At 41.2% G+C, this 26,177-nt stretch overlaps 1 protein-coding gene across 4 annotated transcripts in view; it reads left to right on the top strand.

Moving 5' to 3' along the window:
- MAST4 (microtubule associated serine/threonine kinase family member 4) overlaps window positions 1-26,177 on the top strand; it is a 193,308-nt gene that overhangs the window by 61,473 nt on the left and 105,658 nt on the right. Inside the window, exon 1 of one of the 4 annotated variants that reach the window (XM_042875165.1) lies at window positions 1,437-1,533. The exons of 2 other annotated variants lie outside the window; for them this stretch is intronic. In XM_042875165.1, coding sequence (XP_042731099.1) covers window positions 1,487-1,533 — 47 coding nt within the window. In that variant the 5' untranslated portion in view covers window positions 1,437-1,486. Of the gene's footprint in view, window positions 1-1,436; window positions 1,534-5,510; window positions 5,584-26,177 lie in introns of those variants that run through there. One more of the 4 variants, XM_042875167.1, reaches the window with a different exon arrangement.

Below are 26,177 nucleotides of genomic sequence, written 5' to 3'. Positions count from 1 at the left end.
TTTCTTTTGGGAGATAGGGGAATTTAGAACTTCTCTAGAAAGATCAATTGTAGGATGCTTGGCCTAGCAATGCTTGCAAGGGCCTGAGTTTGGTGTATCAGAATCCAAATGTTTTAGAAATTCAGATGTTCAGTTTTGATTTCAGTGTCCTGTAAATGAATGCTCAGGGTAATGCTTAAAGTGTTTCCTAATGGAAATATGAAGAGAAAGAAGGAGTTCAGTGATTTTCGCTTGTGCACTTGAAAGAGTAATCCAGTTCATCAGTTCCCATAGCTAGAAGACATTGTCAGTTTCTGAAAACTACGATTCTTAGGAGTTAGCTGATTTTATTCTAATTAATGAGCCAGCGACCCCAAAAGCAGCAGCTTTACTTGGTCCTGCCATGTGAATAGTCTGCAAAGTACATCTGTGCACAGAGCAGGGACAGGGCTCTCAAAGATGGAAGAAGAAAAGCCCTGGGAATATTGTATTGTGCGAGAAGTACGAACTAAAGCTGTGTGGGAAAACTATACGGATCAGGTAAAAGCTTCTGGCTCTTAAATTACTGAAAATGAGTACTTGCACAGTGCCATGCTTTTCTTGGTGTTCTGTGGAGTCCTTGTGGAACAATTCACAGTATTTATGGTAGGATAGCCTGAGAGAAAATGTCTAAGAAAGAAAAAGATATAAGTCAGCAGCCCGTACAATAGCACTGCCTTTAGTACAATGTCGTGTACTGCTTTACTTTTAGCTTGGGATACCTTTATTTAAAGTGAACAAACAAAACAAAAGACCTGAAATTGGTAATGCTTTTCTGCAATTTCCTGGGCTGCTCTCACTCTTTAATAAAGATGGTAGGCTATTTGTCTTTAAAATCCAAGTACAGCCATGATAGAAGAGAATTTCAACTTTTCCCTTTGTCTTAGCCCCCACCGTGACAGTAAGGTATTTGTTCTTTCAGGCACTCAGTCACAGTTTCCCGTGTTAAAGGAAAAAAGCACATTTTTCATGCGGGGGAATGAAAGGCGGGAACTGCCTGTCTGTTTACCGAGGAAGGGGATAATGTGACTTAAACAAGATGGCTAAATCCTATTCGGTAGGATCAGAGGGGGTGGCTAATGTTTGACATTTGCGGACAGAAACTGTCTGTAACACGCAGGGTGTTTTCGCTCTGCCGCTTGGCGCGGCGAGGGGGACTTCTGCTTCGTCGGAGAGGCAGAGCGGTGCCGGCGGGGGCTGCCTTTGCGGAGGGCGGCTGAGCCGCTTGTCGGGCAGGTCCTGCGCTGACAGCTGAGCGCGGTGCGTGCGGCTGCCAATCTGAGCGAGGCCGCGGGCGGCGCGTCGTGACGGCGCGGGGCGGAAGGACCGAAGTTGCGGTGCTCCCCCGCCTCCGGGAGGTCCTTTAGTCCGTTCCTTCGTAGTGGCTCATTTTGGCTCTCTCATCGCCGGGATGCTGCCGGGAAACGCGTGGCGTGGGTACAATAGAGCCTGGTAGCGCATCAGAGCAATGAAAGCCCAGCGGGAGAGACTACAGATTCCAGGGCTGACCTTGGAGTAAGTATTGTCTGTCTTTAATATTTTAATGGTTTCTGCATGATAGCTGGCTTTGGTGCACACAGGAGCTGTTTAGCGTGTGTTGTGCTGGCAGTCTCAGAGCACTGCAGCTCTGTGTTGAGGGAATATGTTTTAAATGCATTGCAGTTGGTTGAAGCAGATGTGTGAGCCGGGAGCTGGGGCACTGCAGTGCATTGGGAAAGAAAGCATTTCTGCGTATTTAAAGTTACTGAATCTCCTGCGTGGAGCATCCTGTCAGCTCACAGAGAGCATCCTTCTGTAGGCCATGGTGTCTGCCTTTCTCTCCTGCTCTCTGTTACTGTTTGTTTATCCTGGTGCTGCCTTTTAGAGAGGCCTCTATCTCTGCTGCATAACAGAGAGCACTGCGAGAGATTGAAGCATTACAGAAATACCGTTTGTGAGAATCCAGCAGCAGCAGCCCGGATTTTACATACGTAACTACATTAATGAATGGTATTTGCATACTGGAGATTCCTCTGCAGTAAGCATGTTTACCTAATTTAGCAGCATGTTTACTTGGTGCCTGCTTAAAACTGATTAACTAATTTGTGTGTTTTCAGCTATTTATACAGTAGGCACATGGAAATATGTAAATTTTAGCGTATAGTGATAGTAACAACAGTCTTTATTCATGAATGCCAGCATATATCTACCCAAGGTTTGTCAGTCAAAACTAAATATTAATTTCTATACATGCATACCTACGTTCTTGTTAAATACACGTCAGGCACGTATGTATGCATGTTGCAGACACCATGGGAACTTGCTAATTTTATCTAGGTAAATAGACATGGTTATGTCAGATCCTTTAGTGTTCCCTGGGACTTCCCCATTTGTGCTGGAGAAAAAACCTGAATGCTGCAAATGCCTGCAGTAAAGTTACTTAGCTCTGAAAGGTATTATATTTGACATCTGCCACGTTTTAAAGAAAAGGCAGTAGGTGAGTGTGCAGTCTAGCAAATAATTTATTCTGATAATCACATGAAGGTGACAGAGCACTTTATTCCAGGAACAAGTGTAGATGTTACACTGGGTTCCCCCAGAACAGGGCTTGTGAAATGTCAGGGAGGAATCTGCTTTTCAGTGTGGTGTCCTTTCCTCAGCGCAGTGTGTGTTAGCTGTGAGCACACTGAGCTCTAGATAATTGTTTGGAAAAAAAAAGAGTTGTTAATTGCTCGTGAGTTTTAAAGGAGGGTTCTTACCAGGGAGCTCATTAAAATGGTTGCCATGAATAATTGATAATGGTGCTCCTTCGGTGATGTGGAAGTTTAAATATTTTTAAATCAGTCTTCATTGAATTATGTAATCATTTTATGTGAATAACATCACTAACTGCAAAAGATGAAAAGTGATTGATGTTACTGGTTCTTTACGTGTGTGTGTGTGTGTGTGTGTGTTTTTGTAATGCAGGGCAGTCATTTACTGTTTCCTATTTTCATGGTACCCTGACAAAATCGCGCTTGCTTTGTGTCATTTCTACAGTATTTAAGTACTGGTAAAAATATTTGTATTTTAGTTTCAGCATTGTTCAGTTTTTGATTTTTTTTTTTTTTTTTTTTTTTTTTTTTTTTTTGCTAAAACATTGTCCAGATACAAATCAGTTACATGTTCAATTTTTTTTTTTCATACTTTTATAATAACATTTATATAGGTCATCATGCTCATACTTTCTGAACTTAAATTGTTTGTAGAGAAAAGAGAATACCATATTTTGGTCGTTGTCAGTGGTTACCATAAAGTCGTTTTCTGATTTGTTAGAGTTGAGTCAGCAGAGCTTTAAGTTGTATCCCCCCAATTTTTATTTTCAAGTATCTTAAAAGGCAAATACTGGGGGATGGGAAGGGGAAGACAGAAAGGCAGAAAGAAAGAAAGAAAGAAGTAGCAACAAAATGCAAACAAAGAAAATCTACAACCATTTCTTTTAAACAGTCTTTGCGTTTGGATTCTCTTACGTTTTCTTTCAATCAGGTTTAAATGTTGGGACTGGAGTTATGTTTTATCCCTGAGAAATCTGTACAGTCTGTCTGCTTTCTATTCATTACTTGCAGAAAGCTTCTTTCAAAGAATATTAAGGATCCAGAATGAAACATTCCTAATTTAGTAAATGTAGGAATTAATGCTGCCTGTCATCCTTGTGCATATGCACTATGATAATTTGTTTTAACACGTTTCTGCCTGCGATTTTTAGGTCTTAAAAAAAAAGCAAAGCTGAAAAGCAAGCTCTGTAGAACTGTATTGACACTATGCTGTCAACGCTTGGTGGGAATTTATAGATGCACAGTATCTGATATTGAATGCCCTCCATGACTGAGACTCTTGTGTTTCAGAAACGAACATGAAGAGTAACGATGGAGTAACTACTAGCAGGTGCAGCATTTCTACCTGCTGTGTATATGCCAGCCACTAGAGTGAGGGGAACATGTTCTGACACTGGGTGTCCCCAAGGTTTGTTCCCACAAAAGGGGAAGTTACTGACTTCATCTCATTCTGATCTGAGCTACCATATTCTTCTTACTCAGTGCCAGCGCCATTATTTCCTTCCTTTCCACTGCTCTGGCTGTGGCTGGTTCCTTGCCCCTGATCTTCACTGTGTAGTGGTCTCCATCCTGTCTTCCTGCTGCTGACCTGTGCCTTTTGGGCAGCAGCACTGCTTCTTTCCTTCTTCTGCCTGGATTTCCTTCAGTGCTCTCTTCCTATTCCTGATCCTTGTCATCCATATCACCCACCTTTGCCCTTGCTGAGCACCTCCAGAACACACTGGGCACAGACACTGTTGCACAGCAGTTTTCCAGCCCATTGCTAGTGTTGGCAATACTCACGCCCTCCTAGTGCTCTACATCAGAAGCAATAGTACTGTTTCTGCTGATTTTTCTTCAATCAGATCTCCACCTTGCCAGGCTTTAGTGAGAATGTTACAAAATGTGGCGTTGTCATGCAGCTGAAAACTAGGGATGGAGATGATTGCAGCTTTCTGGCTGTCTCTGGCTCCCTGAGGGCAGGTCAGGACACCAGTGCTGGCTGGCTGCAGGGGTCTGTTATGCATCAGGACAGGTCTTTGTGAAGGTCATCTGGAAAAAGCTACACATCAGCATCTACTTTTGCTTAGCTTGAACCAGTGGTGCCACATGTAGTTTAGATAATTTCAGCTGATCACAACAGGAAGAGTGTAATCGAACATTTAAAAAAAAAAGCTGTATTGCAAGTGTTGTAGGGACACGTGCACGTGACTGCACTAGAGTATCGTAAAGGCGCATCTCTGAAATCTTTCAGTGTTGAGCTTTTATTGAGAGACTTCACAATGGAGCCGCACTTGAGGTAACTTCTTGAAGGTGCCTTCAGAGCCAAGAGCTCAAGTGTGCTTTTGGAGACATTAGTTGCTTGTATTCGTACTTGATTACCTAAGTAAAAAGCTTGATGCATGCAGTAAGACATCTCACAGTGATATCGATAGAAATTGCTTGTAGATCACTTCTAGTTTTGAGTAGGTCCCTGATTTTAGGCTTTCAAATTGAATTTTTTTTTCCTAAGAATTCTTCTTGCTGACAGAAGCTCATAATCATTTTTAATTTCCAACATATCTTATTTGCATATCGAAACATAGAAAATTCCTAATATTAAAAACAAAAAACCCACCATCCTGTCTCAGTTATTTATTCTGCTCTGAAGTTTGAAACAGTGCCACAGTACACAACTTCTGGGTACGCAAACAAGTACTGGAGAGAGCCTCACATAGTCAAGCTTATTCACCAGCAACAGATTTCATGTTTGTTTTTATTTAAATCAGTTTCATCTCAAGTCAAAAACTATGTGGCTATTGTCACTCACTTCATTCAGAAGGACAGTAATGTTTCAGTTCTAACTGGAGCTCCTTTTGTAACTCCTGCACTAAAACATGCAACTCTTGCTAAACCTTCTGTTCACTAGAGATGACATTATTTTAACTTTCAGTCTCACCCCAAGGAGCCTGAGCCCAACCCCAACAAGCCCTTGCAGTCCATGCAGCCCTCTGTTCGCTTTTCATTTTTGGAGGTAAGCAAGTAAACTTCCATTGTTGATGTTTTCTTCTGCATCCAGAACTTGACAATCAAAATGTATTTCAGGGGGAAAACTGCAGAAAATCAAATATGTCTGTACAATCAGAAAAATGTTGTACTTAATAAGCTGTTATTCTGAAGTTATTATTTTTAAATAGAAAAAAGTGCCGTATTTTGAAACATTGTAAGGAGTTTTGAGTTGCAAATTCATAATTGTGAGTTGCTCTGACTTTGGATCAGGAATGTATCCGCTGTTGAAGTTTTATGGTTTGCTTCCTGTGGTGATACTGCAAACTGTGTTCTGTCGTGTCAAAAGTTTAGAAGGTGTATTCAGAAGTGGATGTGATCAGTGAAGCACATTATTGTGTCATGTCTACCTGAGAGACAGCAGTATGATCTGTGATGCCAGGTGACAAAAGAGTTGGGTTTCCAAGAGGTGTGTCATTTTAGAAGAAAATAATCCGTTCTGTAGTAGGCCTGTAGTGCTGTCCCTTCTTCAGGACTGGGATAATGTTAAGCCTTATTTCTAGTACATGAACATCTTAGATATGCCCTATGCAGCCGCATGCAATATCTTTCTCATTTTCTTTGTTCTACTTCTCAGTTCATACAAAAGAAACAGTTTGTTGGTTTTTTTTGTTTTTTGTTTTTGTTTTTTTTTTTACTTGTTGGTATTTACTTTAACAACATCAGAAAATAATTGAAAAAGTACTGTGTGCCTCATACTATTATGGTAAAATAAATCACAATAGATGGTAACTGAAGGGTGTTTCTGATACAGAAAAGCTTTTTTTTTCTTTCCTATTTTTTTCTTTCTAATATGCAAAATAAACTTGCAAGCCAGGTCTCATACTCAAGAGCATAAGTTAGTGAGATTCTGCCCCATAGGGAATGTAGTTTTTAAAATGAGTTTTCGGTGCTTTCTGGTTTAAAAAACAAGAGCAAAACAAAATACTTAATATTTGTGATAATTAGAAGTTTTGTTTGATACTGTGATGATGAAGGACTACAACTTCACGGAATTATACAATAAAATAGATCTGTATCTACACAGTATAGCCTCTTCAATGTTGCATGGCAGAGACAATGTTTCTATGGGTCGTTCTCCTTCAGAATGCTTTAAAAAGGAGCTTATTCTTGAAATTTGTGCATTGTGGTATAATTTGACAGTGAAGAATTAAGCAATAATTTCACAATTTGCTCTGTGTCTCTGTAGAAATACTATGATTTTTTAAGATAACTATATATATATATATATATATATACACTATTCTTTAAGGGAAGAGATGGAATTAAAATCTTCCTTTTTTGCATTTTTCAATATGATTTAACCATATGTTTTCTTCTCAGTGGAAAAATGGAAACACTTTGTGGTGAATTATCAGCATAGCCAATGTGTTCTGTGGAGTTTATCTTGATGGTAGGGAAAAGCTGTTAAAAGCCAACATTTCTGTATTAGTCTTCAGTTTCTGTGCAGCTGGATTTCGAGGGAAGGGGATGGGAGTAGGGAAGGTTGGAGGAGGGACAACGATGCTCATGGAAGGGTTCTTTTTCAGAACGGCAATGTTATGGATGCAAAAAGCTGCATTAAAAAGTTTTTAATTTGTTTAAACTGCTGAATTGTATCTCTGGCCCTGTGGACATCCTTCCGTGCAGACTGTGGTGTGGACACAGCCCTCGCAGGCTTTATGATTTTAGAATGAACCAATGAGACTGGACCCTCAGTGCTACGGTTTCCCCATGCTGGGTGGAGAGGTTAGTAACTACATCAACTTTGAGCTTTCCATTCCTGTGATGGATGATGATGCAGAGAGCAGACTTCTTAGATTCTTTTTGATGAAATGGAATGGAATTTAATGCTAGAGTTCAATGTAATACTTAAGCCACATATTTTCCTGAAAAAAAGATCAAAATTCTTACTATTGTATTTTATTTTTATTCTTATTTTTTGCTTTTAGAAATCCCTTAAGAATACTTGAATTTACCCTGGAATGGAAATTAAAGAGAAGTACTATGATTCTGAATCATTATACTATAGCTGCAGAGGACTTACCATGTTCAGAACAGCAAATAGTAATTATTTACTGTTCAGGACAGACTTATGTTAACAGAGAAAAATATGTTTTTTAGGGCATGTAAGTAATTAGCATTTCCTGTTCCTTTGGCTCAGAGTACTCTAGTAAGTGGGAGGAGAGGAATTATTTTAGTTTTACTACTTTTGCTTTTGTTCAGAAGTATTAGCATTATGGGAGCCTTCCTAGAGTAAATATATAGGATTTTCCTATGGCATTGTATCTGTCTAACATTCTGTCTCGTCTCTGTCATGTCCAAGGATCTGCGCAAGTCAAAGGACAAGTTTTGTTCAAGTTCTGCTTACAGCAGTTGTCTCATAGAGTAGCTGTATAAAGGGAATCTTTGGCCACTCAGATGATGAACGATTTTTAAAATAAACAGTAGCATCTTGTGAATGTACCTGTAATAGCAGAGCTTTGAAGAGGATGGGGGTGAGGCATAAATTTCCCATTAATTCATACAGCTAACATTTTCAACTTCTGCAGGGGAGAAAAGTAGTATATTACCATTTTAGCACAAATTAATACAAGCAGCAGAAGCAGATTTGCAAGGAAAGGGAGAAGGTGGAAATTATGTAAACAGCTAACTACAGCTGCTGAGAGATTTTTCTGGAGTGCTCCAGCACAGGTCCCCACGGGCAGCAGCTCTGCAGGCACAGCTCCACACGGCTCCATCCCACAGGTCCCCCCTCAGGAGCTGCTCTGGCACTGTCCCACGGGCGGCAGCTGCCCCAGCCCTCCCGCCCCACCGCAGGCTGCTCCCCACGGGCTGCTCCTGCGGGGTATCCGTGGGCTGTGCCTCCTCCGGGCCTCAGCCACTGCTGCACCGTGGGCTCCTCCGTGGCTGCACCGGAGATTTGCTCTGCATGGTGCCCGTGGGCTGCAGGGGGACGGCCTGCTCCTCCGTGGGCCTCTGTGGGCTGCAGGGAGCTGCTGCTCCACGCCTGGAGCACCTCCTGCACTGACTGTGGTGCCTGCAGGGCTACTTCACGTTTTCTTACTTTTCTCTCCCAGCTTCCTCCCACACAATGTTTTCCCCTTTCTTAACCATGCTTTCCCAGAACCACAGCCTGCATCGTTCATGGCTCAGCTGAAGGTGAAGCATGATTTTGTAGAAGAGTTAGTGATGTAATTCAGATTTCTTGTCACAGAGTAATTTATTTTATGAATTTAAAAGAATGATATATACCATATGATGACTCCTTTCCCTCCTAGTATGATAGCTGCCATATCTAAGGAAGCTCAAGCAAACATTTTTCTTTAAAATTCATTTCCTCCTTTAGTTCCAGAGAACAATACAAAGCAGATTGACCTTGAGGTTATGCTGAAAGATGCAGTTGTTGATTTATTAGTCTAAAACAGCAAGTTCATGAGAAGGTCTGATGTGTATGAGGTAAGGAATCACTTGGCTCCAACTCTTGCCCAATTTATTCATTTTTATCTAAAATGAGAAAAACCTGCTGTTTCATCTCTTAGAATAATCTCATTAGAATTCATGAACACCTAACACAAAGCACGAGTTCCTCAAGGTGTAATAAATTAGTAGTTGGCTCTAGCCTCCCAAGGTAGACTCTCTACTCCCAAGTTCTTGTTAAAGCCTCACTGTTCTTTTAACTCTGTGAGCATTTATTTAAAATGGCAAAACACACATACTTCAGATATTTCCAACACGCTCTCATTAAACCACGTGATGCTTCAAAGGGAGGGCTGTCAGTTAGCACTTAGGGTTTGCAAGGTTTCTTAGAGAATTTGCAGCCTTTACTGTTCTTTTGTCAAACTGGAGGGATGCAGTAGGGTAATTCCTGATAGTGTGATTTTTGGGCTGGCATTAATAAGAGTGTGGTTTTGCTTGCCTCACACTGGTTCAAATCAGAGAGGCAAAGCTTTAGTTGTCTCAGTGATGTTATGGAGCTTATGGGGTAGGATAAGAGTAAGGCTCAACTGACTTACCAGTCATAAAGATACAGAGTGAAGTATACTTTAAAAAGCTCCCAGAAAAAAAGAAAAAAATCTGTGTTCTTGTATGCGTGTTTCAAAACCTTATGTCGAATATGGCAGTTTTACCTGTGGTTTGCGTTACTTGATGATGATGTTCAGAATACCTTTTTTCTAAGTCATGTAACCAAATAAAAATAGTCCCCTTTCCCGCATCTTCAACCCCAAAGTTTTACAGCACAGACTGTCTTGGAAGAATAAATGACAGAATAGATAATTTTCTGCAGCTTTTTTTTCTTTTTTTTTTTTTTTTTCTTTTCCTTTCCTTTCCCCCCTGCCATTTTTTCTTTTTCCTTTGGCATTTGTAAGATAGATCTTAAGAGAACATGAAAAGTTCTTGTGACGGTTATTTCCTGTGGTAGTCTGTAAGTTGCTACTTCTCATCTGTGGGAGAGAGCTTGTCTGAATCATTTTAAATGCCGTATTGTCAATCTCCTTTCCCTGAACTCTCATAAAGATTCTCCCAAAGCAGTTGAATGTCGTTTTTATTATATCTTCTGGCCTTTTGTGTTGTATTTTGTGTGTTGAATGTTGCAATTTTAAATTAATATTTAGGCTTTCTATAAACTTTTAGGAGGTAAAAGACTGCTATGAATTCAACTTTGAAAATTGCAGCTGTTATGGAGTAGTGCTGTAACTAGAGCATTGGGGTTGAAGACACTAAAAGGTTTGTAGGTTTTATTCTAAATGCTGTTAGAAAACTTTCTAAAATTTTCTGAGACTGCATAGTCATAGTAATGACCTGAATGAAAATTTCTTGAGCAACTTCATTCCTTTCTAAAGCAGAGAATGAAAGAATTCACAATTTTGAAGCTTAAAGTGTTTATGGCCATTAATTTTGTTTACCTTTGAGCCAGATTCAGCTTTCTCTTAACTGTTAAAGACAATGTAATAAAGAACTAGTCTGACTGAGCACTTACCCTGGGTGTTGTTTGAAGGAGTAAAATAAAAATAAGAAATGGAGAGTGGTGTTTTGTAGGAAATGGGGTTTTTAAGGTTTTCAAGTTTTAAAAAAATACATTGAAAGTTTGCAGTACTTATGAAAAACACTATATGCTGCACATAAATCAAAAGTTGGTGGAAAGGGGGGAATTGAACTGCGGAGACTGAGTGAAAATTGGGTGAGTACTCAACCCATCGTGTTACAACATCTCTCCAAGATCTCAAGATTATTAAAATTTGGATAACAAATCTACATTGTATAGCAGAAGGTCTTGAAATACGCTTGGAAATGTGTCTTCCTAACAGTCATATGACAAGTTTTCAAGTACCTGCTACAAGTGCAAGTTACCTGCTGGAATCGTAACTGTTGCAAAAGACCTCTGGGATGGTCTAGTCAAACAACAGAGAGCAGCATGGTCTTTCTTGAGCCTCCTCCAGGGTAAACAATCCCGGTTCCCTCAGCCACTCCTCATAAGACATGTGCTCCAGACTCTTCACAGCTTCATTACCATTTTTCGGATGTGCACCTTGGCCTTGGTGCGTACAATACTCAAGGTGCAGTCTTACCAGGGCTGAGAACAGAAGGGACAACCACTTCGCTAGTCCTGAGTACAACAGGATCCTGGTTTGTATCAGAAGGAGTGGCCGTCTTGGCCAGCTGGACTCACTCACTAGCTCATGTTCAGCTGTTTGTTGGCTAGCACCCTCAGATCCTTTTCTACCATACAGTTTTCTAGCCATTCTGCCCTAAGCCTGTAGCATTGCTTAGAATTGTTGTGACCAAAGCGTAGGACCTGGCACTTGATCTTGTTGAACATCACACTGGTGATGATGGTTCTCAAACCCCAATCTATCCTACCCAGATCCCTCTGTAAGGCCTACCTACCCTTCAGCGTTTCCAGCTTAATGTCGTCTGCAGACTTACTGAGCGTGCGCTCAGTCCTCTCATACACATCATCAGTGAAGATTTTAAACAGGGATGGCCCCAGTACTTACCTCTGGGAAACACCACTAGAGACTGGTAGCCAGATGGATTTAATTCCATTCACCACCACTCTCTGGACTCAGTCATTACCTGGTGAAAGGCTTTGGTAAGTTTAGGTAGACTGCATCCACAGCCTTTCCCTCATCCACGAGGTGGATCACCTGGTTATAAAAGGTCGTCAGGTTGTTGAGGTTGTTCTTGCCTTTGATGAATCTGTGCTGAATAGCCTGATCACCTGGTTATCCCAGCATGTGCTTTATGATCATACTCAAGATCATCTTCTCCATAACCTTCCCCAGTATATAAAGGACAGGCTGACAGGCCTGTGGATCCTGGATCCTCCTTCCCATTCTGCTTACAAATGATGTCATGTTGACATGTCTAAAGTAATCTGGGACCTCCCAGTTGACCAGGACTGGTGGAAAATGACTTGTCAAGTTACAGTCATTAGTCACTGTGGAGTGTGTTAACCTTGTTAACTGGTTAACCTTGTGGCTTTGCCTATTGGAGCGTGACATATATATTATATTAATGATTGTGATGCTCAGTTGCCTCAACCTATGCATAGTCAGACTTGTATAGTATGATTTCATCTTGGTTTCATCTGAGGTAATGGGAAAGGATTTGATCCTTAATTCAAGGTCTTTTTATTGTCCAAAGTGAGGCTGTTGCTTATATTTCCTGTTCTGGGAAATATGGAGAAAAATACTAAGTAATCCTGCTTGTTATCCCTTTTTTTTTTCTTCTTTTTTTTTTTTTCTTTTTAAGTTTGAACTGGTAGGTGTATCAGCAGTTTGCTTCTTCCAGGAGAGTTATTTCTTTAGATATTTCCACTTCTGTTACACCATTTCAGAAATCTTGCAGACTCCCTGCAGCACAGTGATTTATTTCAACTAGTTCTTGTACAAGTTGCCAGAGAAACAATCCTTCGGCTACATTCTTAAGTTGGAAATTCTCGTCCATGCTCTGTGCCAACACTGCAGCATTGTGTAGCATCTGCATCATTTTATCGCACCTTGATAAAAATAGTCACAGAACTGAAACCAACACTGCAGGCATCAGCCTTCTGTATTACACAATTCCAGCAGACCACAGTTCTATGAGCTGCAAGGAGTTGCTTATCTGCCTTGAAGCTTAAGAAATACTTTCAGACTCAAGGCTATAACTGTAGTAATGCAGAAGGAGGCGTTTCAGAAAGACTGCTATCCCTGAATAATGCTTTTTGGGAGGCTTTCGTTTTCTGCCCTTACACAACACAACTTGTTTTCACTACTTTGTGAGCCAAATTACTTTGCAGTAAATATTGATGATCCCTTAGGGAAAGTGTTTTTCTTTGGTATTAGTTTATTCTTGAGTACTGTTAAAGTGGTGGTTTCACAAATGTGAATTCTAGTCAGACTTCACAAATGAACAGAACATTTTGGAATACAGGAATGCAAGAAGCATAATAAATTTATAGAATACTGGAAAAAAAATAAAAAATAACCCAGGCAATACTCCTGTTAAGTACAAAGACTCTTAGTCCATTTGTTCTTCAGGTTTCTTGTTGCTCCCTTTGTTTTTGCTACCATTTCAAAAGGGAAGTAAATATGTAGGTTCATAGAGATAGTGCCTGGCAGAAAACTGAAGAAGATCACTAATGTGCTGTATTCTGGACTCAACAGCCCTTTCTCTGGTGCCAGTTTTAGCAGGTTTGTCATCTTGATCTACAAGGTATTGGTGGTTCGGGCAGAGATTTCCTATGCTCCTGATCTGTAGTTATTTGGCTTTAAACAAGGGAGCAGTGTGATAGAGTGGAAGGACAGTCATGGAATGACTGGGCACAAGCTGGTGAGCCCTCCTGGGGACTCTTGTTCTCTGCTTAGAGGAGTTGTAGCTGGCCTCTTGTAAAATTGCAGCATGGTTCCAGAGCCTGAGCACTCTAAGGATGTGATTCCATCTGCTGCTGGGACACTGGTTTTTTAGAGGCTTTTGGGAGCTGATTCTGGGCTCAAGCATAGTGTTGGGAAGTAGATGGTGTTGAGCTGCATAGTGTTGGACTGACACCAGCTTGAATGTGTCTGTCTCCTGAATCTAGCTTTCACACAGCTCTGTGTTTGTCATTAATGTGGTAACTGTTCTGTTTGTGTGACAACATTGTCAGTATTAACGTCATACAGTGTTATAATGGGTGTATGTTGTGATGTCTGCCTTCGATCAGTGTGAGTTTCTGGGCTTATGCCGCAGCAGTCAGGTGCTCATACCCACAGTGTGCTCTGAAGCAGGCTGTCTATTAGCTTTAGAGACTGTGGGAGGATACGAGCTAGGCTTGCAGAGTTCTTTTCTAGCAGTGAGAAGCCTGCTGCTGTAGAGAAAAAGCATGCAGCAATAGAACCTGCTTTTTCTGTTCTTTGGGGTGTGCTGCTAAGAGAGACTGGCGAAGTAACCCTTGGGCTGTAAGAGATGAGGTGGTTTGCAGTTTTAAGTTCTAGCGCAGTGATACTTTAACAGGGCAAAGCTGATGGGAGTTTAGCACCTCAGAGTTATGTAGGAATAGTGTGGTTTACAGCTGCAACATGCATACCTTGAAGGGTTGTGACAGGGATTGCTCCATCAGGGCGTCTTGGAGAAGGAATAACATGTTTCTTGGCTGGGGACACAAATTTGCAATTTGACAGAGAAGTGAGCAGTGACCAAAACTGGGCCTAAAACTTTCACTCAACTGAAAAATGTCTGTGGGATTCCAAAGTACTGCAGCAACGGTTTTGTCATATTTTAGGAGTTCATGGTTTAAGACTGCTGTATTTCTGCTGGGACATAAATGGTAAAGTGTGTGGTTGGGTTTGGGAAGGTGGTGAATGCTCTGTGACTTTCCAGGCTGATTAAACCTGGAAGTGTCTGTAAAAATTGCTGTAGTGCCTGAGATGAGGGGATGTTAAGGTGCTGGCATAGATGCGTATGAACGAGAGCCAGCCTCTTTCAGTATGAGCATTCAGGTTTGCTGTTCCTCCTTGACCTCTGTGCTGTGTCATCTTTACCAGGCTCTCAGAGCTTCATCTGCCACTGGTGAAGTTTTTCTTTGTACATATGTACAATTGCATGAACAATGGTGTTGAAGAAAAGCAGAATGGAGAACGCAGTATGCATTTGTTGAGCTGGGGATAAATATGGTATTAGTTGTTGTGGCAGATGGCAGAATTTTTGACTAAAGCTAGTCATGTGGCTAATGGTGCTTGTGAAGATAGAGTGGAATATGTTGGGATAATTCCTTCATTGAGATTAAGCATGACTTCTTCCTTTAAATTTTGCAGAATTTATTTGTTTTTGACCAGTCCTCCATTCCTCTTGCTGTAAATAATCAAATATAGAGCGGAAAGTGTATACTCGTTTAAGAGCAACATAGTTTTATGTATGAGGTTCAAGCTCATTTAAATTAATGGTAATTCATGTCCAAGCATGTCTGGAGACAGTCAGAAGAGGGGCTGCCTGAACGTTAAGCTACGATATGTTACCTTTGAGTTTGGCCTTTTTTTTTTTTTCTTTTCTCATTGATAGCATATGAGGAATGTATATTTGCAGTGATAAATGTTTTAAGTTTCTTTTGTATCGGGATATTGATTTTCCCATAAACACTCTCTGCAGTTGCATAGATGGAATAATCAGATTGTCTGCTTTCAGTAAAAACATGACTGTTAGTGATTTGAACTGTTATTTGAATGCTGAGGAGTTAATTCCCTCACTCCCACTATGAATGATAGAATTTTCCGGGATGCTGGAAGTATAAAAAGCTAGCACAGATTGTGCTGATTCTGCAGTCCTTGTTTTACATGTTTTTGACAGGGTGTTGGTAGTGATCGAGCTGCTGACTACATTTTGTGTGTTACACAGCGTTGATGTGCCCTCTCAATCCTCAAGAGCTAAGATAAAATGTGTAAAATATGCCTGTCTTTGCACCAAGAAGGTGCAAAGTTTGTGATTTGCCATGTCTACTTTTAATTCTTGCTGGTATGCAGAGAACAGATATTTAAGGCTGTTTCTTAACTTACCTGAGTTCCATTCAGCTAATGTTTGTACTGTCTTTGCTTGTAAGAGGGAGATGTAGAAATAATTCAGTAGCTCTCAGTGTGCGCTGTGGTGAGCCCGCCTCCGTGCTGTTGTCTACTCCAGTGCTCTCCTTTTTTTCAATACCTGTACATTTCATGCACATATTTCTGGAAATGTCTTCGCTGCAATATGAAGAAGCCACATGAAGAAGGCATTATTATCTCTGCTTTGCAGATGGAGAACTGAAACACAGATATTAAATGACTAGATAACACTGGATCTTAGATCCTGAGGCACCTTAGCCATAAGATTGTTTTTGTATTTTGTCCTTCACTTGTGGGTTTTCTCTCACACTTTGACAGGCATAAATAACTAAAATCACGTTATCCTCTGTTGTTGTTCTAGGTGCTTGGTTCGTATGCTGTGCCTTCTTTTACATATAGTTAATTCTACCTACTTTTTTTGTGATGCTCTTTTTCTGTCAGCAGTAGTCCTGCTAATGCAATTGGATTTATCCAGCTGCTGCACCATCTGGGAAACAAGCTAGTTAGTTAGCTTAGAAAACAACACAGAGTACAAGCTATTGAGATATGCCAGCAATCGTTTCAGCTGGTCAGATTCTTTGAGTCAGGGAGCTGGGAAGGTCTGAGTATTTCTCATTTGGATGTAGTCAGGATTGTGTGGGTATTCAGTGGTAGAGCTTAAAGGGCTGTTGTAGATGGGCAACATCTGACTGGCAGCAGGTCACCTCTGGTGTTCCCCAGACTCAGTTCTAGGGCTTGTCCTGGTCTGCAGCTGCAGTGCGCCCTCAGCAAGCTGAAGGCACTAAATGAGGTGGTGCTTTTGACTCCTTAGAAGAATGAGAGACCTTGTAGAAGGATCTGGATAGGTGAGAGCACTAGGCAGTCAGCAACAAAAAAAGGAAAATGTGGAGTGCTGCACCTGAGGTGGAGCAATGCTGGATACAGGCACAAATGGGAAATGAGTGGCCGGGGAGTAGCTCAGCACCCCTGCTAACATAAAGGGTGCTAGTGCCTGCAGCTCAGCACAAGCCAGTAGTGTGCCCTGGAGCCCAGGGGCAAACCATATCTTGGGGTGCATTAGCACAGCACAGCCACTTGCTCAAAACAGATGATTCTCCCACTGTGTTTAGCCTTGGTGTGACCTCACCTTGAACAATGTGTGCAGCTTTGGTATCCACAATGTGGAAAGGATGTTAAAGTCCTTGAAAGTGTCTGGAGGAGGACAGCACAGCTGGTGCGGCAAGGCAGGAAGGCGGTTGATAAGAGGAGGGGCTGAGGGCACTGGGATTGCCCAGCCCAGAGAAGCGGGGACCAAGAGATGACCTCAGTGCTCCCTGCAGCTCCCTGAGGAGGGGAGACAGAGAGAGGTGTTCTGCTGCTGGGAACTGATGGCAGAGTGGGAATGGCAGAGTGGGAATCAGCAGGGGTGGGCATCAGGAAACACTTCTGATGTGAAGGGTGGTCAGGCACTGAAACAGGTTTCCTAGAGAGGTGGTTGATGCCCTCTGTGTCCGTGTTCAAGAGGTTTGTTCAGTGTCCTCAGTAATACGTATTAGCTTTTTGTTAGCCTTGATGTGACCAGACAGTTGGAGTAGGTGATCTTTGTATGTCCCTTATAACTGAACTATTTTGTTCTATTCAGATTTAAACTGTGGAGTGTGTGCTGAAATGTAATTACTATTTGTTACTTAGCCCATTGAGTAAGAGCAAAAAGATGTGAAGACATTATCAACTTCCAAGCAATGCGCACACAGCACTGTAATACCGAGAGTGGTGTGTATAGGCAGTCCACTAAGCACAACATTTACCCTTTTAACTTTCTGAATACCAGATTTCCATTTTGTTGGCTTGCACTGCATGCGGCGCTCCATCTCACAGCATTCTAGTGACAGCAGATCCATCATGTACATCATCTGTAGCAGGAAGCCATAGGAGTGTGGGGATAAGCTCCAGAAGTGCAACTGCTTTGTGTTGCCATACTACAAAGCTCTGAATTCTTAGCACCTTATTTTTATTCACTTTGATTTAAATCAGGATTTGGAAGTAACTGGTCTGTCTGAAACACCTGAAATAAGCAGAATAGCCAAAGTCATGCTTAATTTCTTTTCTCTGACAGGGACCTGTAATTGATCATCTATCTTGTGCTGATTGTCTAATTAGTTCAGGGCATTCAGTGTGTAAATATCAAACCTGATGAAGTTTTGTCTCACTGAAGACAGCATTTGTACTGAATAGCTGCTTTCAATTTCAGTATCACTGGCTTCAGACTACTTAGGCTTCAGTTGACAGGCATGAATGCTTCACAGTGCTGACTGCCATTAACCCCACCCCCAAAAGATATTTTAAAAATGAGAGAAGTTACAGCTCGTGACAGCAACTGTTCCAAACACATCAGGGTTGAATGCTATCAAATGTGAACTGTGCTGGATTTCTTTCCCTAGTTCATCTGACTTTTACATACAGAGTTCCTTAAGTCTGTTGTTAGGAGCAGAGCAGGGCATTGGGGTTGGCCAGCGGTGGAGCTGAGCACACAAAAATGGCTCTGAATAAGGAGCAGCATTCACCTTACAGGAGTGTGTTGTTTGGGATCTCCAAGTTCTGGTGCTGCAGTGACATAGCAGGATGCTCCATTTTTTAAACCATTCTTCCCTCTGAAAACATTGGGTTTTAATTTGTGTGTTGTTAGAAGTTATGAAAACAAAAAAGATACAAAAAATTTTACAATTTAACAGTTCTATTTCGTTTTTTTTTTTTGTTGTTGTTGTTTTTTTTTAAGTTGATACCTTTGAAACTTTGTTCTTAAACAATATTTTTTTTTTTGGTTTTAAAAGGGAAAACCTGATAATAATATTACATGTTTGAAAGATTGAGAAAGATTGTATTGGAATGTTTGTTTACTGGAATTACTCGTTTTTAAACTTTAAAAGCTTTCTGATAACGTAATTTTTAAGTTTTAAAAAAAATTAAAAAATGGATCTTTTCTACAATTGAATTAAGATTTTTTTCTCAAAATGTGGCTTAGTTGACTGAGACTTTAATGTAGAATGTATGGTAATGGATGAATACTTACTGCTTTAGAAAAATGACTGTATTCACATCTTGTTAAGGAATTAAGAATTTCACCTTTAAACATAGGGTATTGATGTTGATTTCACAGGATGTGTGGTAAAATATGGCAAGATGTGTGAGGAGAGGATATAAATGTGTGAAGTGAGCTAAGCTAGTGCAATGAATTGCATGTCTTAAATCTATGACTTCTTTATGTGAATGCCTTAAGACACTAAAACATCATTACCACTCCTGAGCAGAGAATACATTAGCATACAGATTTATACTCGTGGTACCACAGCCACAAAAATGGTTACCAACTGATTTGAAGATAGAGTGTGACCCTTTCAGGATGCTGCTGGGTGCTAGCAAGCAAGACTCTCAAAGCAAAGCAGGATGTTTTAGTATTGGCTGTAACACAGCATTTTTATTTTTTCCTCTGGCAGTTGTGATAATGAAGTCAAAATGTAAATGCCACGGTACCTGCAGAAAGGTGATATTTTATCTGATGTCTTCTGTTTTCCTTTCTTTGCTGGACCTGCTCACCACAAAAAGTAGCACTTTGAACTGTAGTAACGCATTCTCTATCTGTGAAGATAGATGTAAATCTAGTGATAACAGTTGGAAATAGCTCTTTCATACTTAAGCAGCTAGTTTGCTTGCTTGCTAAATTAGCTCCAAAGCTAATTTTTTGGACAAGAACAAATGGGTAGCCTTGTTGATAGAGCATAAGTGGCTCCTTCCACTACAGGTAGCAAAATGTTGGATTAAAAATAGTGCTGCCTGAAATGAATTCCTATGTTTCACGTGAATAACTGCACAATATATGTAACTTCCAATTAATAGTGCATATCTATCTAGAAGCTTTCAGAAATGGGAAGAGATGCTGTGACCATTGCTTTTCCTAAATATGTTTGTGCTAAAAAATATATACCACACTGGAACAGTAGGAAGTTGATCTGAATTTGTATGTTACTTTACAACTGGTTAGAACAATAATGTTTACTTATGTTTATAAACATTTCTAAGTAAACTCAGAAATCTGGCAGACATGCGTTGCACACCCACAAAACACTTCTTTCAGTGAGTTCTTCAGCTTATTTTTATGCTCTACATCCCACAGTGACGGTTGTGTGAAGACAGCAGGGAAAGGTAATAAACATAAAAATCAACCACTAGAGGGAGCAAGATCTCAAACATTGCAGCTGAGAATACTAAAAAATATTTATTAATTAGTGCATTTTAAGGATGAATGTACTATTAAGATCCTGAGATTCAATTTCCCGTGTAGGTTAGGCGGTAGAACTGTACCTGCTAATGCTTGTACCTATCTTTTTACTCATGTTTGAAGTGGGATTTTATTTTTTAGCTAAAAAGGTGTCTAACTTACAGGTTAGCGATGGGACATCAAGTGGGTGGACAAAATAAACCAAAAAATTTTTTTCATCCAATTCTTGCATCTTGAAACCTTACCTCTACTTGAGGAGTTGGGCAGGAGGGAGTTCTTGATGCCTACAACTTGTATCTTCCTCCACATCTCTTCCTCTTGGGTATTCCTATACTGTATAACCAACGTACTTATTTAGTCTTGGATAAGTTGAATAAATCAAGCTTTTCAGACTGTGTATAGCGAATTATTTTTGACTATGCTCTAGTCCCATAGGCCTGATCTCCTTACTTCTGTGAGAGATTTTCCTGCTTACGCACCTGAGGGATGTGTATTTTTAGATATGCTGTCACATCAGGAGCACCTATTTAACTGCATATCTGAGAGAGAACCTGAATTCTTTGTGTTGTCTGTGCCCTCCACATTTCTGCTTTATACTGAGTTTTTTGTGTGGTTTTTGTGTGACCTCATGTCTGCTAATAACAGCATGTCAGTTGCTCAAACAAGGTTGCTTTATCCAATGATAAACCATCTTGTTCCTGTCATTGTTTACCTCTTTGTTTTCATTTGCTAGAAAGGGTACTACATTTTTTTTTTCTTTCCAAAACACTGATAGCAGTACTGAATTGCAATCAGTGAAGAAAGTAGTCCAGAATTAACTACAAGAAGCATTTAACGTGCAGGTTTTTTCTGAATTTTAGTGTTTCCTGTATCTTACATAAATTTTTGTGTTACACTTAATTAACTCGTGAAAACATGATGTGGAAATGTGTTGAATGTTTTACAAATGTCTCAGTGAATTTTTAACTTGAATGTTTATTAATCAGACTTGAAATCTTGTTTTAAAGCAGAACTGTTGGGCAGAGCTGTGTTTAGTGATGCCAAGCATGCTGCCATACCTGAATACTGTTACTAATGGCAGCTAGTATCCTGTTTGTTCTTCTAAAGGAATGCTATTACGGGGTGACTTCGTTTCAGTGTTGTAGAACTTTCATATATTCTAAGATACTTTGAAAAGGGCAATAATTGATGAGCAGCTCAGGCAGTTCCTTTGTTTCTCTTTGTGTAATAGTTAACTGGCAAAAAAAGGGAGCAGCTAAAAGAAAACAAACTCCTCCCCGCATGTCTGCAGCCCTCATTGTAATCTGATGATCTTCCAGTTACTGATTGAATGAATGAAAAGCATTTCTTTGTTACTTTAAGATGCGATAGCATTTTAACAAATATAGAAAAGATGTGTTAAGGCAAGAGTTACCTCTACTTTTTCCTCATTCACGTTTTATGAATTTACTCTTCCAATCCAGTATGAGGCCTGTGCTGATGTTAGGATTTTACTGGTTTTGGGTATTGAAGGAACTTTATTATCTACACTGTTACTGGTAAACTTCATTTGGTGTGTATCTCGTAAAACTGATAAGATTTGGGCAGTTTGTAATGCCTCTGGGCAATGATTCCAGAACAGTTTTCATGTTTTGAAAAATTCCACTGTGTATTGACTTAATAATTAGAGTGAAGAAGCTAGGTTAGATCTAACTTCTTCACTGGAATACTATATGCAGTATATTGATTTTGTGTTGTTATTGCACTTTGGTTTTATAGATAAGCTACTTATCTTTGTGAGTGTTTTGAGGCAGTGAAACAGTACTATTGTAACTGAAAAGTTTCTGGAGAATATTTTATTGCTATTTATCATTGAAACTAAGTGTTGACATTCAACTAAGCATTGAAATTTTATTTTATTTCATTTTTTGCTTATGTATTGAATGGGAATCTTTCTTAGAGAAGGGAATCCTTTTGTAAGCTTGCTTTTTGGAAATGAATTTTCTTCAAAGGTGGATTAGATACCTGTAATGACTTGGGCGATGTTTTCATTCTCACGTGAGTATGTAACGGAAAGCTTAGTGATCCTTATCACTAGCATTACAATCTGATCCCCTATGTGCTTTGTGATAGAACTTATCAGCCAAGTTACATAGTGAAGCATCTCTTAAGTAGTCAAGTTGCCTGAGCTGCTTACTGTTTTGGGTGGGCCTGTGAAGCTGAAAACCAAATGGTATTCATAATGTGTTTGCAAGTTCTCATGTTGTATTGTATGCTGATTCTTATTTTAATACTACAGAATTCAGTGTTTTAAATTTCACAGTGACTTATTTGTAGTTGCTGAACTTTTCAGTAACGTTCTGATGCAGAGAAATGTATTTAATTGTCAAATGCGTATTTATTGTGCCACAGATCTATTCCTAGCAGCTTTGTTTTTACATGTTTTGGAATATGGTGTAATCTACATTATGCAATTTTTTGTCCAGTTCTACATGGCAGAGGTGAGTAACTACACTCTGCTGACGTACTGGCTGTTTAGTCTGTGTTGGTTGGATAGTTGCAGGGATGGGCAGCCCTGTCAGATGGCAGAGTGAAAGAAAGCTCCAGCATGATGGATATATGCTGCCAAAGGACTAGTCCTGCTCTCCCTGCTTGTCTGCCCAGCTGTTTGCTCCTTGTTCTTTTCTTCTTGTCCTGGTGCTGGCTGTCCCTGCCTGAGCTGATTCAGCTAGTAAATTGTGGAGAGAGGGTGGTCCTTCAGACAGCAGCTGTGTGGGACCAGTTTCATTAGTTTGCAAGCCTTTCTCTCCCTTGAGATGTTTGCTTTGAAATCTGGTCTTTCTGTGGCATGGAAAGTCTTAGACTGCAGGCACCGCTGTGGAAAGGATGTCATTATGAAGTCCTCACCATCATTTACATGTAGTACCCTGTGTGATAAGGCCTTTATTTCTCCTTATGGAGCTTTTTCTTTCATCTGAGGTTGTTGTGGAACTGTGCTGGATTTTCACAACTCCTCCCTTAATATTTGCGTGTCTACTTCAGAAAAAATACTTGGTCTCCTTGCTTTTGAACTCATGTTAGAAACAGCCTAACCAGTTAGCAGGACTGCTTGTGTCTAATTGTGTATGGAAAAGTTAAGTGAACCTAAGCTTGAATTCACAGATCATGTAATTCTGGGAGCTATTGCTTGTTGAAAAGCCTATGCAGGGTGTACAGACAGAATTGTAAGGATTTAAACCATTAGAAGCCAAAATGAGCAGTGTTCAACACTGAACGTAGACAACATTCTGATATGATATACTGTGTTGCCACACAAATGGACAAAAACTTTTACCTTGATTCCTTTGTTCCTTTCTGCATCTGGAAAAGTACAGTTTGTTAGATCATGACATGTATTGCAGTACCCAGATCTCTGTAATGGCTTTAGATGTAGTAGTCTGGTTACATCTAGAAGGAGTGGACAATCAATGCCATCCAATTGCAGGCAGTAATCATTCTTTTTCAAGCAGATCTTTGCCAACAATGTAATAGATGATCTTGCTTCATTTTTGAAAACTTCTAGTTGATGTTTCAAAATCAGATCCTTCTAATCGCTATTGTAAAAATAGTAGAGTTTCACAAAGAAAACATTAGCTGAATTAGTGTGGCTTTGCTAGAGAAGGCTTGTACTATGTGGCCTATATAAAATGGGTTTTGAGCTCCATGTTCCAGGATCACCCCACAGATGCATTTGGCTAGATGTGTCTTCAGTTAAAGAAGCTGAGCTATTCCTTTAACTGCTTTTTAGGGAGGCTTAGAGTGGGGAGATAGCTTGCAGAGAGATGAGGGTGCTGAAACTTTCCCTGCATGATGGAAGGCTTTGTTGTTACTCTTCAGTCAGTGCTGTTTGCTACATCCAACAGGTGAAATTCCCTACCTTCATCGTTAAACACAGATGCAAATTACAGGCAAAAGCTTGGGTGAAAGATGATGAATTGAGTGTAATTGAGTGTAAAGAGATGTTTCTCAGTGCTTATGCAGAGATTTGAGAATCCCCTTCTGAAATAGCAGAAGGTTCAGCAGAACTTAGCAGTTTCTGCAGGAAGGGGGGTTCTCAAGCACACGTGCCTTCACACAAACCTTTAAAACTTCACACAATGTGAGGACAAATACAGGGAAAAGAATTGGGTGAGAGTTTTCCTGTCATTGGTGTGAATATCTCCTCTGTGTCCATGTGTGGTGTGAGAAGTGCAGGCACTGGAAGGGAGGCACTCCTGCTGAGCACCTCGGGGAATATGATGGGGGTTGCCCTGCACACCAGCTTCTGCGGTGATTTGTATCAGCCAGTTTATACAAGAAAATGTGACCCAAGACCTCCATTGGACTGTTTTCACTTCCTCTTATCTGTAACTGACCTCTGCTAAAATTAAGACGTTTATGGAGGGTTGTTAGATGGCTGTATTGTGTTTGATCCATGCTAGCCTGCCTTTGTTTGCAGTGATGTGTCTGCAGGGCATTTATCCTAATAGGGTTCTATTAGATGCCTATGTGAACTCACTTTATACCTGTTCATTTTTTTTCTCTCTTGCCTTTGACTTGTGCTTATCTTCCAATTTATTAACTGAAGATTTTTTTCAATGGTATCTCTATGCATTTTCTGAGTATAAGTTTTTGTGTGTGACTTAGAAAACTTTACCCTGAGAGGATGTTCTCTGCATCCCTCAAATAAGCATGTTGTAGCTGGTTGATTAGAGGTCCGGTACCTTCTTTGCAATGTGTATTTCTGGGCACTTTTCATAATGATGGCTAATATTTGGATGCTCTGTGGCATGCAAAGCTGGAATCCTCAGTGGTGCCTGGTTGTCCACTCCAGATGGTCTCTGCAAGGGTGTGGTGGTTTCACAGCCTTGTCAGGCCATTCTTGCACTCATTCTCCTCAAAAGAGAGAAAGTACAGTGAAAAAAGTCTTACAGGTTGAGATAAGGACAGGGAGATCACTTGCCAGTTTTCTGTCATGAGCAAAACAGACTCAGCATAAGGGGGATTAATATGTAATGCATTACCTATTGCGAACAGACTCCAGCTACTGGCTGTCCCTTTTGGAGCAGCTGGAGCTGGCTCTGATGTGCCATGTGGTGCTGGGCTTTGCTCACAAAGGCCAACTGCCACAATTCTCCGCTCACAAAACCCTGCCGTGTAAGGCCAATGCAGCTATGCAGGTTGTGGCCAAGAAGGCCAGTGGTATCTGGGGGTACATTGAAAAGAGCATGGCCAGCCGGTTGAGGAAGGTGATCTTTCCCTTCTGTTGTGCCCTGCTGAGGCCGCATCTGGAGTACTGGGCTCCCCAGTTTAGGATGGACAGGGAACTCCTGGAGAGAGTTCGGTGGAGGGTCACAAAGATGCTGAGGGGCCCTTCTGTGAAAGGCTGAGACCTGGGACTGTTCAGCCTGGAAATGATTGAGGGGGGATCAGGGGTTGTATCAGTGCTTATAAGTATCTGAAGGTGGAATTCAAGTGGATGGGACCATGCTCTTTTTCGTGATGCTCAGTGACAGGACAGGGGGCAGTGGGGACAAATGGGAACTCAGAAAGAAAGTTCAATATGAACACGAGGAAAAACTTATTTGGGATGGATCACTGGGACAAGTCTGCCCATGATGGTTCTGGAGTCTCCTCTGGGGGTATTTGAGATGCACCTGGATGCCTTCCTGTGTGACCTGCTGTAGGGAATTGCTTTTGCTGGGTTTTGCACTGGATGATCTCCAGAGGCCCTTTCGAAGCTCTACAATTCTGTGGCAGTGAGGCATAGCAGTAATTCCAGACCCTCTCGTGTGCTGCGCAGATGTGAGCGAGCGTGCTTGTCTGGGCAGAGGCAGCACGGCTGTGGCACTGGCTGGGCCTGCAGCAGAGCACAGAGCTGCAGGGGAAGCGGAGGTGTGGCCGGGCTGGAACGAGGGCAAGGAGGAGGAGGAGGCAAAGGAAGAAAGTTGGGAGGAGGAAATGACTCAGGGCACCTGAGCGCTTAGGTCACCCACTGTTTGGAGTGGAAACGGTGCCGTTAGCCTCTCTCTGGCCTTGCGGCAGCCTGCGTCCTAGGGTGGGCTTTCGCAGCCAGCGCGCTGTCCAGTGCAAAGAACAGCGACGAAGCGCCGGCTTTGCGCCGGGCTAGGCCCGTGCTCCCCTGAGCGCTCTCGTACGCGGGCGCAGACCGATCGCCGCGCGACCGCTGTTCGCGTCGCCCGGGCCGCGGCCCGCCGGCTGGTGCCGCCGCGGCGCTGCGGAGCTCCTCTGCCCGGCCGGCCCGCCGCGCGCCCG

This window comes from Lagopus leucura, unplaced genomic scaffold (genome assembly GCF_019238085.1).
Source record: "Lagopus leucura isolate 7727_CA_CO unplaced genomic scaffold, USGS_WTPT01 Super-Scaffold_100014, whole genome shotgun sequence".
In the NCBI taxonomy this organism is placed as follows: domain Eukaryota; kingdom Metazoa; phylum Chordata; class Aves; order Galliformes; family Phasianidae; genus Lagopus; species Lagopus leucura.
Note: the sequence above shows the minus strand (reverse complement) of the source record. Positions and strands in the feature narration are given on the sequence as shown.